This window comes from Grammomys surdaster, unplaced genomic scaffold, assembly GCF_004785775.1.
Source record: "Grammomys surdaster isolate TR1022 unplaced genomic scaffold, NIH_TR_1.0 185, whole genome shotgun sequence".
NCBI classification, from domain to species: Eukaryota; Metazoa; Chordata; class Mammalia; order Rodentia; family Muridae; genus Grammomys; species Grammomys surdaster.
The window spans coordinates 3,009,230-3,027,537 of NW_021604630.1; the positions used below are offsets into that span (position 1 = coordinate 3,009,230).

Sequence of the window (18,308 nt, forward strand, 5' to 3'; positions counted from 1 at the left end):
ATCAATGTTCTAATGACTTCATTATTTCTAAGCAGCAAAACATTTCAATTCAAGATCAACCCAATCAAAGATCAATCCAACTTTCTATTTTCTGGCTGTACATCCTGACTAGTTAAGCGCTGAGAGGAGGAAAACAAAACAACAGGAAAAAAAGAACTCTCCCCCCAAGAAAAAACTCATAATAAACCCAAAACCAACGAAAGAAGTATTACTACAAATGTTTCTAATCTCCACCAAACTTCAAAGTTGCTTGAAAGTTAAAAAAAAAAAAAGCGCCTTCCCTGGCAGCAGCCTCTTTATCCTCTTTAGATTCTTTTAACTTTCCCCCAACTGTTTATCGTTTGATGGACATGAGTGTTTGTCTACATGTATGTCTATGCACCACATGCATTTCTGCTGCTTACAGAGGCTGGAAGAAGGCTGCTGAAGCCCCATGGGATTACAGCATAGACAGTTCTGAGCCACCATGCAGGCACTTGGAAGGAAATCCTGTGGAAGAGCAGCAAGTGCTCTCAATCACTGAGCTCTCCAGCCCCTTTTAGTCCTTTCTACTTCCTAAACCTGATTAACTCCCTACAGTCCATAAAATCCCAGTCCCAGTCAAGAATTTTTGTAAATCTACAAACCCAGTAGCACCTTTTCCCTTCTCTACTGCTACACACGGGAGATTCTTCCCATCCAAAGCCACTCTCACTATCTGTCTTCTTCACTTAGTCTATGACAAGCTTCCCCAAAACCCTGTTCAATTGATTAGCTCAAGTGGGAACGTCTGGCTTCTCTGGAAAGTCAGTTATCTCAAAGGGTGGTTTCCTGAAGCAGACACAGGGGAGAGGATGTTTTGCTAAAGCAGACACGTGAAAGGATGCATGATGTTAAAGAAGGAAGGTAAATATAACCCAACAGAAGACAGACGACGCGGGATGGTGTTGGTATGCCTTGCCATTCCTTACTAGTCATAGTTTGTCTTACTTAATGTCCCCATGAAAGCTGTTACTTCAGATGGTCCTGCATTTCCCCTTTTATGATAGTTTTAAAACTATATGAATTCTTGTTTAACCACATTCCTGAGACTCTGAGAGGGATCAGAGAATGTTACTATCTTTTCACAACTGTATCCCTAGTAGCTGGTATACTTTGGGCTTGAACTAAGTGTTTTCTAAATAAATAAAAATAATATGCACATAACAGACACAATGAACTTAAAAAAATTTAATTAGGATATAGGACATACACAATAAAAAATAATTTTTTAAGGCTGCTGTTTCTCTTGTGTGAACTAGTTTTCTCCATTACTTTGTTACAAGCCGTTAAGTGCAAAGTTCTAATCAACATACCTCTTGAATGGCTGTCATGACGACATGCTGGACAGATTCCTCCATCATCATAATGGCTTGAATGTACTCTGAAAACAAGATAACCTGGGATGTCACTGTTCAAGTTAAAAGATGTCGAGAAGCTGCAGACTAATACTTTATAAACCATTACTATCAGTTTTCTGGTTTGATTCTTCAGTATCTCCCTTTCATGGCTGCTCTGTTCCAAATATGTGTCACAGGTAAACAAAAACTAAAATCCAAATTTTAACTTTGTTCCAAAGTTTTGTCCGACATTTATTCATTTGATTGAGTCTGGGTCTTGTTAGCTGCCCTCCAATGCACTTTGAATCTTAGGTTGGCCTTGAACTTGTGATCTTCCAGTCTTAATCTTTCAGAGTATACTCTGAATATACTACCACACTTGGCTCCTTTCACCATTTCCTATAAAGTTGAGGCTGTAGGTAAAGCTCAGGGAACCCAGCTTCAGAACAAGTACACATCAGACTTAATCAGTGAAACAGTGAGACCCAACGTCAGGACTAAAAAGAACCAAATCACCTTTTCTACACTCTGTTATCCTTTAGATTCGTCTTTGTTGCATGGTAAAAATACTCTGGTTTTATTCTTATGTGATCAAAGCACTAAGTTATATAAATTCTTACCATAATTTTGTTTACTATATAAAACAGAAATAACTACATTGAATTTAAGGTACTCAGTGAACCTGTAATTGAGCGACTGTATAGCCCTGGGCTTTACACTACTGTTCTACATCTCACATGTAAAGCAGGGAGCACACCGGTCTCACTCATGCTCATCACTCCCGAACCAGGAGGGTCTCAGCTGTTAAGAGGAAAGTCACTCTGAATGCACTATCTCTGTCCTCTGACAAAGCCCCGCCAATAGTTTTCATTATTTCCAGACACAACAATGGATTTCAGAAGTGGTTTAAGCATCAAAATAAATTAACGTGGCAGGTACCCTTAGAGTTGTGCTTATGAAATATATAAGCGTTGTCATTAGAGTCATCTACTGGAATTTTCTGCCCAGCAGGTAACATGATTTTTTTTTGTTTTGTTTTAAATATTTTATCACCACCGTTGTGATATTATGACATCAAAAATAAGAACCAGCACATCTAGGATGATTGAAAAGTCCTCAAAATTAAAGCATATGAATGAACATGGAAGAGAAGAAGCAGTGGCACTGGGTATGGGGAGGGGAGGCTTAATGGCAACTACTGGAAATGAAGGCAGTAACAGTAACAGAGGTCAGGACATTAGTAGGTACGAGAGGGGAAGCGTTAGTTAAGAAGCGGTGTTGCCACGTCAAGGCCCTTCCCCGCGAACACCGTAAAGTACTAATGAGAAAATGGTGATGGCAGCTAAATTCATGTGCACTACTTTCAAACCTTAAAGTTAAAAATACAGTTCTGTATGACTGTTGGTACACACCCATGAGGCAATGCTGGAGAATGAGGCATACTATGTAAGGGAGTTCACCCTCAATTGTATCTGTTCAAAATGTTTAGTATGGTTTAATACAAAAAATACAAAGTTTAAAGGATGAAGAAATAAGTTTTTTTCTATATCTAGCCCATTCATTAGAAGTCAGGTATTTGGTAAATCCTATAATATCTGTAAGTCTCAGCCTTGTAAATAACAGGTATTTTTTGTTCTGGTACAGCTTAATAGAATAATAGACTGAAGGCAGACACCATGGTGCTGCCTGATGGGCTGGTGAGATGGCTCAGTGAGTGAAGGTGCTTGCCAACAAGCCTGATGATTGGACTTTAATCCCAGGATCCACACAGTAGAAACAAGAACTGAGTTCACTAGATGCCCACTCATCTCCACATGCACTTTGCGGCACATCTTGTGTCTCCCACCTCCAGACAAAAACACCTACAGCCTTCCCTCACTTCTGCTAACAAGCCCAAAACATAAGGTTGATGTTATTGTCAGTGTGCCTTCTACTGCTAATCTCTGCCTTTTAAAATTTACCTCTACTTTATTGACCCAATTAGAGGCCAGCAAAGACTAATAAATACACAGCCAAGGTCTCACCAATTGCTTTTAACTTCTTCCAACTTGTAAGGATGGCTAAACACAGGGCAAATGTAAACACAGTTTCACTAAGTCTTCATTAACGAAGAGATCTGGGGGGTAAGAACAAATGCATAGTGTATCTCATCCACAGGTAGGTAGAAGTACTAAAGCACTTCAGAGATCTCCGAATCTACCTACCCACACTATACATTCACAGTAACAGTTCATGACTAACAATTTAGAAACTTGTTTACATGATTCTTAGCTCTCTACTGAATTTCTGAAACCAGAGACTACCTCAAATATGGGTAAGTGAGATTCAAAAGCCGGTTCAGCTGGACGCTTCCTTCTTGTTTACCAGCTAGCTTTTATAATGTTGGAATGTGCTGTAGAGGGCACTATGGGATATTAGTCACTAACTGTTTTACCCAGCTGTGAACTCTGCTAATAGCACTACCTTGCTAGACAAGATGTGACCACAAGTGCAGTAGTGGCCAGAGTGTTATTGGAGAAATCAATCACTTCCTACCTGGATTTTAGACAGGAAGAAATCGTACTTGGTATTGTAAACCTGGTCAAAAGCCCATGGCTAGGGAGGTCACAGTCTCTGGATGGAAGGACCTTACTACTGTTATTTTGTTATATAGTCTTCTAAATCTTTATCCTTACACATATAGATTAGTGCTGTTCTCATTCTTGGTCAGAACAGTTTCTATTTTCAGTGGGCAATGATTAACACAGGGAATCATACATGAGTGAGTGACTGATGAGTGCTCAGTCTTCAACTGAGACCAGCATGGCCCCTCCAAGGCTCTGGGAACCTTGTGGAAGAGGGGCAAGAAGGAACGTAAGCACTAGCTGGTGGGAAGGGGTGCTGTCATGTGCTATTTTCTGGACACAGCACATCTGGTACACCAATGATGGCTTTAGGGTGATCAATGTGCCATCAGTAGAAAAAAAAAATTTTTAAAGAAATACAGAAAAGTAAAGCAATCTGAAGAGTGGGAGTCGGCTAGTGAGCTGAGGGAAAGCCCCCAAAGTCTATACTGTCTATCACTAAACTTACTCAGCATTAGAATATAAAAAAAGTACAAAAACAAATAAATATAAACTTGTTTTACATTATGGGGGAAAAATAGTATGAATGGAGTTGGGGACCTTTGAACTAAAAAAAAAAATAAAAGGTTAAAAACTGATCTTTAATTTAAAATAATTACAAAATACTATTTATGATTTTGAATAGCCTTTCATTTCCTATTCTCCAGCAATACTTTTCTCAATTCTGTCTTTACCATACTACAATTATAATTTTGAGGGGTTTTTTAAGGTTCTCAAATATAACTTGAAACTTTCTTACTCTGAGTAATTCTTAACTCTTTTAAAAAAAAATTCTTAACTCTTATCCTTCACTGCTTTACGTAAATAATTTCCCTAACACCATGTCTAGACTCTGCAATTACATTTCACCTTTGGAGCACTTATCATAACTCTGTAATTACTTGTGCTATGATTTAATGGATTTAATGTCCACTCAAGTTCAATGAAGGAGGGCAAGCTTTGTGTCTATTTTGTCTGGTACTGTGGGTCTCTTCCCTAATATATCAGATTAATAAATATTTGTGAGATAAATGCAATCTATTCTGGATCTGGGAAGATGACTCAGTGAACAGAAACGCTGTGCTAGCATTAGGACTGCCTCAGTCGGAATGTCTAGCATCCAAATCAAAGATGGGGACAGCTATACACGCTGTGACTCCAAAACTGGGAGCAAAGACTAGCAGATTTTAGGAGCTCTCTGGCCACCCATTCTAGCCAAAACAAGGAGATTCTAGTTTATAGGACACAAAGAATGAAGCAGAGGAAGATAGAGGACAACAGCCAATGTTCCTTCTCTGGCCTCTGTGTGCATATGCGTGAGAGGCACACACCCATGTGCATGTACCACACACACACATATGAGAAAGCACCCCTCAAAGCAAAAGTAACTTATCTACTTTATGCACAGTGAATGTGAATATATTCTGAAGAAGTGATCCCCACACAAGTCCCCATAAGTCGTGTTTTACAAAGGGGTAAAAAAGACTCTAAAAATTAAAAAAAAAATGACATTATTACCTACATATCAAAGCTGGTCTTCAAGTAACTTCAGCAATACCACAAATATGTGGCCTTGGAGTTGCTATATACATAAAAACCCCGGACTTTTTCTACTATCTGCAAACTGAATTCCACTTACTAAGTCTAATTAGAAGTTTTACCAATTTATAGTTGATACAGTCATAGAATAAATATGACTCACCCCATAAATGTGACCTAAGAAGTGACATTTTAAAATGGAAAAATTAGTTTTCTCCAATGGGTCTCACTGGGTATATGAAAGCACACCGAAAAGCAGGCCCCATGCCCAGCACTAGATAGCCAACACAAAATGAACTCAATGATATTGTTGTAGACTTCTTGCCTCATATTGCTTTTTGGGACAAAATTTTTTATCTTATTTGTTTTTTGCCTGCATGTTATGGCTACTCATGTTATATTTATGGATTTCAGTTGTGTATGTTTCTTGTTTTTATTTCTTTATTCCTTTATTTATTGTTTGCCTTTATAGAGAGAGAGAAAGGAGGAGCTGGTGAGTGGGGAGATGGGAAGGATATGAGAGGAGCTGGGAGAGAAGAAATCATGATCAGAATATAGTGTGTGAAAAAAATTTTCAGTAAAATAAATTGTGGATATGGTAAATATGGTGGCATATGTCTATAATTCCAGCACTCAGGATATAACGGCAGGCAGATTTCTGTGAGTTTTAGGCTAACATGGCCTACATAGCAAGTTATAGGCCAGCCAGGGCTCATAGTGAGACCCTGCCCTAAAAAAACCCCAAAAAACAAAAAGCAGTTTGTGCCTATAAGAACACATAATAGATAAATGAAATGGAATTATTGTTTAAAACATTAATATACATATAGTTAAAAAATCATATTTCCATGAAATTAAAACTGTTTGAAACATTATTTTGTGTAAGCCATTGTGCTGTTTTACTTGTAGTACTTAGATTCCTAATGATCGTACGAGGTAGGTACTAAATGTTCATTTACTGAGAAACTGAAATACAAAGACAAGATTTACCCAGTTTGAAAGATTTACACAGTTTGTGCAACTGGATTTAAACATAGGCTGACTAGGCACTGCAGCCTGTGCTCTTATTTTGAAGCACAGAAATATTTCCTCAACTATCACCTTACAAACTACACTAATAAGTATTTTAATAATAACCATAAATGGCAGCATAGCCAATGTAGTTAACATGCATTGAAAAGAATATACTTAGGCTGGGGGTACAGATCAGTTCACTAGTATAAACATGGCACCAGGTTCCACAGCAGCATAAAAATTGAACATAACACACTCAATATAAAAACTATGCAATTATATAGTCTTACAGAAAGGGAAGACTATGACCATTATCAAATTTAGACTACCTTTTAGAACTCACTTAAATCTGAAGGCAAATTACCAGCAAAACTGTAGATGATGGGCAAGATGGGTAGCCATGGAAAGATGTTATTTATCCTGGGGCTTTATATATGAAGTACACAATATATATTACATTCATTAGTTACCTTGCTTCTGCTCACAGTTCACAGCACAGCCTAGAATGAGCTGGAGCATCCTTCCGAGCTCTGCTGCATCAGAATGCTCCCCAATAAGGTTCACATCAGGAAGAGTAAAATCATTAATCTGCTGTCCTAAAATCTGAATGGAGACAAGCAGATTATAATCACATTCCTGTTTATAGAGCTAAATAAAACATTTAATAGAGATCCATTTGCTATCACCAAGGACTCAGTGTCAAGGCCAGAGCTGTTCTGCCAACCTCACTCACAATTTCTATTCTCTCCCACACCTAAGTTACAGATACCTCGTGTCATGGCGACTTTGTCCCTGGTCTGGTACGTGCTATGTATATATACTATCAATTCTTCTGCTGTTCTAAGAAAGCTTGGATGTTTGATCTCTGATGAATTATAACCAGAACAGTCTAAACTAAAGGACATCCAAAACAGTTGGGATTAAAGAGGAATTCTCCCTAGCAACATAAGCTTCTCCCTTGCTACTTTCACTTTGTCTCTAAAAAAACGCTGGCAGTAAGATACTCTCAACAGGAAAAAGAATGGGGGCATCCTTTTATGGAGATTTTGGTTTCAAATGAAATCCCATGCAAACAAGTAGGAATCTCTGCTGCATAACCTGCCAGTGGAAGCTCTGCAGGGGCTAGGGATGTAGACCAGAGGATAGAGCACCAGCCTTCTTCCATCCTCAGAACTGCATCAAAACATGCATGGTGGTGCATGCTATACTCCCAGCACTCAGGAAGAGGCAGAGAACTAACGTTCAAGGTTAGTTACGCTTGGATAAACAGAAATACACCATCAACCCAGATTAAATTTAATTCCTTCTTTGTATAGGTAAATCAATCTCCAGAAGTAATTAAAATCCAGAAAAAAGAAACCATTCCACAGTTCATGATGGAGATCTTGAAAACCAGCAGTTTTATTTCTTGTCCTTCAGTCAAGTATGTACTTGGTTTTGTCCTGACCAGAGGCCAGAAACACTAAAAATCACTCAGGGGTACTGGTTTGTGTTCTATATTTTTTGTTATCATTCTTCTAGGTTTACACAGAAACTTAATGAGCACAACTGTCTGGAAGCTATGTGTGATCAGGTGCTTCTCTGATCCTTGAAGGGGTGCCAAAATTTCAGTCTAGCCACCAGGATGGAAAGGTGTTAATGTATACCTTGTTGGTGGGACAACTGGACCAATAAGCTCGCATCCCATGCTTCAACTCAGTAAAGCAGGGACATCAGTGGCAACCCTTTCTTACTTCCTTTCTCTTAAGCTACTTTCTATAATAAGCTCCTATCTAAAATTTACCCCTCTGTTGTTGGTAAAATTCATCTTTGAGTTTGCAACACAAAAAACACAGAAGCCACTAACCTGGTGTAGCTTTGGTGGCCAGAAACCCTAGTTCCTAAGTAATGATGTCACATGAGTCAAAAAGGACTGTCATATTTGAAGGCCTTCTCTTAGATTAATTAAATTAATATTTCATCAAATTATCAAACACCAATTATTAAATTAATTATTAAATATTTTAATTATCAGTAAATGTTTAATTAAATAGTATTTTAAATACATACTTAAAATTATATATTTAAAAATTGCAACAGAGATGTCTACTGGGAAGAAACTGAACAGAGGGAGTAGAAAATGAATAAAATAAAGATGAGTTCATGGAAATAAAAAATGTAACAGGAATGAAAGTTGCAGTGGACAAGCAAGAAAAGTGTGCAGTTATCTCAAGAATTAGATGGAAAACAAGGAGTAAAAAGAAAAATTGACTGAGTAACTAAAGAAATCTGAGTAATTAAAAGATCAATCCAGGAGCCTTAAAGGCTCAGTAGAAGTTCTACAGAATAAAAAAAAAAAAATTAAGTAGAAAAAATTTCCCTAAAACTAAAACTAGTAGGTATTCAGTTTTTAAAAATTTGCTAAGTACCAAACATAAGAAAACAAAATCCAAGATCAAAATGCATCTTGCATCAGAACACATTATCATGAATCTTTAGAGATAAATAAATCCTAAATAAAGAGGCTGCCAATAGGAATGGCAGTCCACATGAGAAGCCTCTACAGCAAACGTAGAGAGAGCTGGTGAGCATTGCTGCAATGGCCTCCAGACACAGACTTCATGGCCAACCTAACTCTCAAGAAACACAGAAATGTAAGGCCTACACTTTAGCATGCACTCTTCTGAAGGTAGCATTATTAGGATGTGCTCACCAGCACAAAAGTAAATGAGAAGCTGGACACTGTGGGCAGCACTCAGGAGGCAGAGGCAGGTGGATTTCTGTGACTTTGAGGCCAGCCTGGTCTATACAGTGTATGAGATCTTATTTCAAACACAAAAAAGTAAAACAGAAAAGAGAAATTCAAGTATATAAGAATAAGTAAAGAGAATGTGACAGAACAGAGAGAGAGGAATTCTCAGACTGAGTGTGGAAGTTAATGACACAACATAAGCTTATTTACTATTCTTGCTGATTCTAATTAAGAATGAAAAGCCTTATGCTTTGTTGTAGGAATCTTAATACAACAGGTACTAACCCAGAACTCTCTAGAAATATTTACAAAATACAGGATATAGTATCATGTTACTTTTCTAGAGCTTGAGAAATATTGAATTTGAAAATGAACCTCATCTAAAGGATTTGAGTGAGACTATGGACATTCAGAAATGGTACATTTATGTACATTGTCTACAAAAGTGCTAACATATTGCATACATAGTCTTAATAAAAAAAACTTTATGGTTCAAACTATTTGCCTAATAAATATTTAATAATTTGTTGACAGACATTTGACTTATTTTTAATTTTGCAATCTATAAAATAACATGGAGGCAGTTTTATTTAAAATATTAATATAATGACATAGTATAAATAACATGGAGGTAGTTTTATTTATAAATAGTTTTATTTTATTCTTTTTTGTTTGTTTGTTTGAGTCCTGGGCTTCACTATGTTGTCCAAGCTGGCTTCAAACTCCTAGGATCAAGGAATGCTCCTGCCTTACCCTACGAGTAGCTGAAAGTTTTGGAAAAATTATTACTATCAAGTTACTATGGTGGTTTGAATAGGTATGGCCCCCACAGACTCATGTGTTTGAATCCTTGGCCCATAGGGAGTGACACTATTAGGAGTTGTGGCCTTACTGGAGTAGGTGTGGCCTTGCTGGAGAAAGTGTGCCACTGTTGGGCCAGACTATGAAATCTCCTATGTTCAAGTATACTCAGTGTGGCTCAGTTTCCTGCTGTTGCCTGCATATGAAAAGTAGAACTCTTGGCTCCTCCAGCACCATGCCCACCTAGACTCTTGCCATGCTCCCACCATGGACTATACCTCTGAAACTGTAAGCCAACCCCAACGGAATGTTTTCCTTTATAAGGGTTGCCTTGGTCATGATATCTCTTCTCAGCAACAGACAGCCTAACTAAGACAGTTACTATGTCAGGGTTGGAATGACTCAGCTTCAGGAGGCGGAGTCAGGAGAAGGAGAAATTCAGTGTCATCCCTGGGTATATACAGACTAGAGGCCAGCCTGTCTACATGTGATCTTGTCTTTAAAGAATAAAATACTGTCAAAAGATGTATTTACAAAGCTTTTAAATACAAACGAGTATTCTACCTTCATGAAGCATATGAGTAAGTAAAAGATGTATAAATCAAATAAAGTAATTGCAGGAAAAAGACAAAATTATGAATTACAGCCAATGATAAAAAGGGAAAAGAACACTGGATAATGGGGATAAAGGGGAGCTTGGCAGTGAGTCATGTAGTAGAAACTCACTATGTGTAGGTGCAAAACAAATACCAATGCTGAATACTCCAGCTCTTCTCATAAGCATGTGACATACAACTAGACTTTTAAAGCACATAAGGAAAGTTCCAAAGGTGCTGGTCACCTGTGGAGGTACAATTCACCTCCTCCCTAAGGATGACAGGTATAGTTGGGTCATGCTGGCTGGTGCACAGAATGATGCTACAGACTGGAAGTCCAAAGCATCACCAAGAAAGGTCGTGTGGAGCACGGTGGGGCACAAGGATGAGAAAAACCAAATGTTAACAGAGAAAGAGAAAAGCGGTATGTAGCGAGGGCATCTGAGCCTGGGTTTCTCACTGGGAAATACTAATAGCAGCCCGTCACTTGGTCAGAGTGCAGCACCAAACTTGCAGTGACAGTCAGCAAAGTAGTTTCTAAAAAATCACCATGATCCTTTCTGACATAAATGTTCTGTTTCCTTTCCACTCTGATACTTTACTGAAAAAAAGAATATAATTTTTAATTAACAAAATAAGTGAATTTGATGCTAAGGACCAAAATGATTATTTCTCATAATCCTAAAAGATCTAGTAAATACTGCTTCTTAGTACTCTTATAAATAACTTCTGGTCAAACAACAAACAAAAGAAAGCTACCTCAGTAGTTACAGTCTTTTGCACGTTTGCTGGGAGTGGGTGTGTGGGGGCACATCTTCATAGAAGCAGAGGAGGGGGGATGGGATAGGGGGTTTCTGGGGGGGGGAATGGGGAAGGAGATAACATCTGAAATGTAAATAAAATATTCAATAAAAAATTAATTAGAAAAAAGATATTTAATACTTACTGCAAGTATTCTTTTACATATTTTAAATAACAATTTTCTTGAAAATTAGTACTGAGTTTTAAGTTATGTGAAATAATTACAAAATTGTGATTGAACAAAGACTATGTCAGGTTTGGCCCCAACCTCCTTTCATGACTAATAAATAATAGAAGGACTGAGACAATCAAATAAATATGTATAAACAAGAATGTAGATTGTTTCTCAGTGTAAGCATAAACCATGTAAGCTGGGGCTGTTTTACTTCTTATAATCACCTTGGCTTGACAGAACTACAGAACAGCCAAAGTAAAATTCCTCACCAGTTACTATGTTAGCAGTCTAAGTACAAACTCAGGGCAACCTGGTGATGGGTGGCAGCAGCAGAACTGGAGAAAGCTCTGTCTGGAAGGTCTAACAGGTTTTGTTGATGATACTAATAGAAAGACATCCCAGCACTAAGGAAGTGAAAGCAGGAAGATCAGAAGTTCAAGGTCACCCTTAGCTACATATTGAGCTTGAAGTCAGCCAGTGCTACATAAAACTCTCTCATTTGCAATTTCATTTGGAATAACAAAAAACCCAGGATAGCGAGAACTATTCTCAACAATAAAAGAACTTCTGGGGGAATCACCATCCCTGACCTTAAGCTGTAGAGAATACCAGTCATGGTACTGGTACAGAGGCAGGCAGGAAGATCAATGGAACAGAATTGAAGATCCAGAAATGAACCCACACACCTATGGTCACTTGATCTTTGACCAAGGAGCTAAAACTTTCCAGTGGAAAAAGGACAGCACTTTCAAAAAAAGGTGCTGGTTCAACTGGAGGCCAACTTGTAGAAGAATGCAAATCGATCCATTCTTATCTCTTTGTACAAAGCTCAAGTCCAAGTGGATAAAGGACCTTCACATAAAACCAGATACACACAAACTAATAGAAGAGAAGGTGGGGAAGACCCTCAAATACCTAGGCACAGGGGAAAAATTCCTGAACAGAACACCAATGGCTTATGCTCTAAGATCAAGAATTGACAAATGGGACCTCATAAAATTTCAAAGCTTCTGTAAAGCAAAGGACACTGTCAACAGGACAAAACAGCAACCAACAGATTGGGAAAAGATCTTTACCAATCCTACATCCAAAAAGAGGGCTAATATCCAATATATACAAAGAACTCAAGAAATTAGACTCCATACAACCATTTGGATATAAAGCTAAACATTTAAAAATTGGGTATACAGCTAAACAAAGAATTCTCAACTGAGGAAACTTGAATGGGTGACAAGCACCTAAAGAAATGTTCAACATCTTTAGTCATCAGGGAACTGCAAATCAAAACAACCCTGAGATTCCACCTCACACCAGTCAGAATGGCCAAGATCAAAAACTCAGGCGATAGCAGATGCTGGTTAGGATGTGGAGAAGGAGGAACACTCTTCCATTGTTGGTGGAATTGCAAGCTGGTACAACCACTCTGGAAATCAGTCTGGTGGTTCCTTAGAAAACTGGACATAGCATTACCAGCTATACCACTCCTGGGCATATACCCAGAATATATCGAACATATAACAAGGACACATGCTCCACTATATTCATAGCAGCCTTATTTATAATAGCCAGAAGCTGGAAGCAACCAGATGTCCTTCAACAGAGGAATGGATACAGAAAATGTGGTACATTTATACAATGGAATATTACTCAGCTATTAAAAACAATGAATTTGAGAAATTCTTAGGTAAATAGGTGGAACTAGAAAGTATCGTCCTGAATGAGGTAACCCAATCACAAAAGAACACACATGGTTTGCACTCACTGATATTGGATATTAGCCTAAAAGCTCGAAATATCCAAGATATAACTCATAGACCACATGAAGCTCATGAACGAGGAAGACCAAAGTGTGGGTGCTTTGGCTCTTCTTAAAAGGGGTAACAACATACTCATGGGAGCAAATATGGAGACAAAGAATGGGACAGAAACTGAAGGAGGGGCTGTCCAGAGACTGCTCCACCTGGGTATCCAAAGGTAGACGCTGATGTGGATACCAGGAAGTGCATGCTGACAGGAGCCTGATATAGCTGTCTCCTTAGAGGTCTGCCAGAGCCTAAAATATACAGAGGCAGATGCTCACAGCTAACCATTGAGCTGATTGTGTGGTTCCCAATGGAGGAGTGAGAGAGAAGACTGAAGGAGCTGAAAGGGTTTGTGGCCCCATGGGGAAAGCAACAGCACCAACCAACCAGAGCTCCCAGGGTCTAAACCACCAGCCTGGGAGCACATAAGGAGAGACCCATGGCTCCAGCTGTATATGTAGGGGAGGAGGACAGTGTCAGGCACAGGTGGGTGAAGAAGTCCTTTGTCCAGTGAAGGCTGGATGCCCCAGTGTGGGGGAATTCATGGGTGGGGAGGTGGGAATGGGAGGGTGGGTGGAGGCATATCTTCATAGAAGCAGGAGGAGGGAGGATGGGATAGGGGGTTCATGGGTAGGGGAGGAAATGGGGCAAGGGGATTACATCTGAAATGTAAATAAAATATCCAATTTAAAAAAATACATAAATAGGAAAAACAAACCAAACCAAAAAAACCACAGTAGCTCATGCCTAGAATACTGGCATGAGAAGTGGAGGCAGGAGGACTTTCTTTGAGTTGGAGGCTAGCCTAGATATGCTGAGTGATTGTCTTCTGAGTCAAGAACAGCCATCTCGGAGCATTTGGCTATACTCCTTCACAAAAGATCACCCAGCTGAAGCTGTTGATGATTTATACCCCCCAAGGAGCGGGGGGAGAGAGCAGATGCTCTCCTGAGAATCCAGCTGCTCCCTACCACCTACCTGTACGCAACTCTGCCTTAACTGCACACGACCTGGGGAAGGAGCAGTATATATAGGCCAGGGAAGACTAGATCTGTCTATGTGGCTATGGGAAGCCCTCATCCCTGCTGGGTAAAAGCAGTGGGGAGGGAACCACTCACATCCCTTTAATAATCCCCTACCCATGCTCTGTAAGAAAGCCCAATAAACTCATTGGTTCCTGAAGAATGAACTTTGGTGGAATTATGCCTCTGCTTGTCACTGGGACTTTAACAGAACGAGTAGATGTTGTTTTTATCTCTTCCTGGAAAGATTGTTAGTAACACCAGACTACAATATGAGTTTCTGGCCAGCCTGTACTACAGTGCAAGCTCCTGTACAAAAAATACAAAGAAAGGACTATAGCATGATACCGAGATTTGAAACTTGGATTCTAGGTTGAATGTGACAGAGCAGTAGTTCTCCATCTTCCTAATGCTGCGACTCATTTAACACAGTTCCTCATGTTGTGGTGACACCAACCATACAATTACTTTCATTGCTATTCATAACTGTAACTTTGCTACTGTTATGAATCATAATGTAAATACTGATATCCAGGATATCTGATATGTGACCCCCCAAAGGGGTCGTGACCCACAGGTTGAGAACCACCATGGTAGAGTCACTTATTAAATAGATGTGATAGATGATAGAGATATAAATGTGGGTTTAAATGCAAGCAAGCTTGCAGGAAAAAATGCAAAGAAAGCAATGTATGTTTCTAGGCAGTATCACTGTCCTTTTGTCATCTGTGATCATGAAACCAATAGCTCTGCTGTGTGAGTATGTCCCCAGCAAGGCCTGTGTTCTGAATATGGACTCCAAGGATGAGGTGAGTTTACCTGGGGCCAGGGGCTTGCCAATGAGTAAAACACAAGCAGTAGAGCCAACTGCAATAGTCCATCAGCTCTAACCCACCTTTACAAGCACAGGATGAAAGAAGAGATGGAATAAAATTCAACACATCTTAATAATTATTCACAAACTACTCATATCAAAGGAAAGTGACTGATCTGCTTAACACCTAAGAAATGACTGGTAATCTGAATCAATATCCACAAAGCAACACAGGTGAAGATAGGCTATTAATTTTGAAATGTTTTTTCTTAAGCTTGAAACTCTAATTTGAAACTATTCTATAATATTTCCAAGTAGAAGGAGAAAATCTTACCTCATGATTGTAATCCAAGATGCCTTTTAAAATTTTCTTTAAATTGCTAATCTGTTTAGAGAGAGAAAAAAATGGGTGAAAGGCATGCACAGATCTCAGTACAACTGAAACTCAAGTGAATCTTAAAGCAAGTACAAGCTGAGCAGTCCCAGACCACAACTCAAGTGAGCTGAACTTCAAAGCCCTGTGAGCAGCATGTTGGTACTTTAAAACACTTCATCAGAGTAAAGGTGCCATATTCTGCTTTCCATCTGGCTGAAGCTGTTCAATGTTAGTACAGATCAACTCTTCCTTATCTGAAATGCTTGGGATCAGATGTGTTTTGGGATTGATGAGATCAACTTGTAGTTGAATATATCCTCGAACAACAGACAATGCAGTCTGAGGTCATCAAATGAAAGGGGATGAATTATTTAGTTATAACCTTCTGGTTTAAAACATTTTTAAAGATTAGTTTATTTTATGTGTATGAGTGTTCTGCCTTCGTGTATGCATGTGGACTATGTGTGTGCCTGGTGTTCTCTGAAGTCAGAAGATATTGAATCCTTGGAACTGGAGTTACAGGTGGTTTTTGAGCCACCATGTTGTTTGCCGGGCACCTAACCTAGGTTCTTGCAGGAGCAATAAGTGCTCTAACTGCTGAGCAATCTTTCTAGACCCCGAAACATTTATTTTTAAGAGAAAAATAAACCAAAAAGTTGCTTATTTAGTAAAAACAAAAAACAAGCATGGTATGCTTGCTTATGTCTGTTAATCCAAGTCCTAAGAGGTAACGGCAGGAAATTGTGAATTCAAGGCAGGTCTAGATTATACAGAAAAAAAAAAAAACCAGTATCATAAATAAAATTAACAAATTAACTTAAAATTTATATTTCAGAAAAATTTTGGATTTCAGAAATTCATTTATTTCCTTTATTGATCTTCTAAGCTGTTTATTTTTCATACTTCTAACATCCAAAAGTGGACCACCTTCAAACTGATATGTTTATTTAAAATAGTGGTTTTCCCCATTGCAAATGCAATTTTATTTTGATCAACGGCATCATAAAATTGAAGAAGCAATCCATAGAAGGTTATAGTACTTGGCTATAGAGAGTAAATTGTAGAGCTATAGTGCGGACACAGGCTGCCTGATTCCAAAAGTCAGCCCTTGCTGGCTTTACTGATTTTACAGTATGGCATATTCTGGCAGGCAGTGTCAAATTATTACTAATCTTCAATTTCAGATTATTTTACTAGAGGGTACTAAATAAGCTTCTAATCTCACTGGAAATATCAGATTTTTAAAATATATTTTATACAGCACAAATAGTTGAAAGTTTGACAGGTGTAAAAACAAAAAGAAGTACCTTTAACCTCCAATTGTCTCCTACTTCAGTTTTGATTCTGTTTAGCCAATTATCATCGAAATATGCAGGATCTCTGCAAGTAAAGAAAAGCTGGATTAAGATCATGTAGCTTTCACACTTACACAAACACCCAATGCCATCATTTAAGTGAGCCATGAAAACATGGGTATGCCACATACCAGCCACTAAATAATTCATGAGACAGATGTAGCAGCCCATTTTCTAAAATTAGTTTGATTAGTTTTGGTAATAAACTACAGTTTATTTGTAGTACATGTATCATATATATATTAACATATATATACAAATATATTTATATATGTATGGTATACTATAAAACAGGTATATTATTTTAAAAGCACTAAAAGGCAAAATGGTAATATATTGTTAATATACTCTAAAAGTGAGCTATAGTTGAATATATAAAACTAGAATTGTTGATGGAATAAAACTATCCCAAACCAGTCAAAACCGATGATACACTTTTTAAAAAGATACACTGTCTCAAGAAAGTCAGAATGAGTTTATATGGACAAATACAGTCAAACAAGGGTTCACCCTAAATATACACATCCTCATTTTTCTTAGTAAATTCTCCAACCAACCAACCAACCAACCAACCAACCCTACTCAAACTCCCCAAATTCAGCATGAGTATCACTTTAAGTTTTACTTGAATAAGTTCACATATTAATTCATTTAGAATATACAAATCACTTCAGAATACAATACAGACAGAGCTGCATGATCATCACCATCATGTTAAATTAGCTGCATCTTCAAAGAAAAGGAGCCTTAGCTGATGGAGGTGGCTCAGTGGATAAATGCGTCTGTCATATAGCAATAACGGCCTGAGTTTAGATCCTCAGCATCCAAATAAAAGCCAGGAGCAGAGATATGTATCTAACCCAAGCACTGAGGGGGCAGAGTACACAGGGGAAGGGGATGGGAGTGGTGGAGACAAGTGGATCCTATGATAGAAACAGTGCACTCCAGATTTAAAAGTATGAGTCCCTGTCCCAAAAATCAAGGTATGGAAGCTACTGAGGTCGGCTATCCAATGTCAGTCTTCGGCATCCACATGTATATACACAGGTAAGAGCACCCACATATACAAGACAAAGAAAAAATAAGATAATAAGCCATGTATTTATTAACCATCTTCTCATTTCTTTATTTTCCCACCCCTGGAAATTACTAATCTAATTTTCTTCGTTCTTTGCCCTGAACATTTTAGTAAACTATATGTGAACAAAATAATAAACCATTTACATCTGACTTCTCTCTCAGTATGATTTTAAGGTTTTTCTATAATGTAGCATGTATTGGGGTGTGACTTCTTATTGGAATATGGCCAAGCACCACATTA

At 38.3% G+C, this 18,308-nt stretch overlaps 1 protein-coding gene across 1 annotated transcript in view; it reads right to left on the minus strand.

Moving 5' to 3' along the window:
• The window catches only part of Hook3 (hook microtubule tethering protein 3), an 83,329-nt gene that overhangs the window by 42,618 nt on the left and 22,403 nt on the right, over positions 1-18,308 (minus strand). Inside the window, exons 3-6 of the mRNA XM_028768208.1 lie at positions 16,940-17,012; positions 15,591-15,641; positions 6,985-7,117; positions 1,335-1,402 (exon numbers count right to left, since the gene is read on the minus strand). Of these exons, the coding sequence (XP_028624041.1) occupies positions 1,335-1,402; positions 6,985-7,117; positions 15,591-15,641; positions 16,940-17,012 (325 nt within the window). The remainder of the gene's footprint in view (positions 1-1,334; positions 1,403-6,984; positions 7,118-15,590; positions 15,642-16,939; positions 17,013-18,308) is intronic.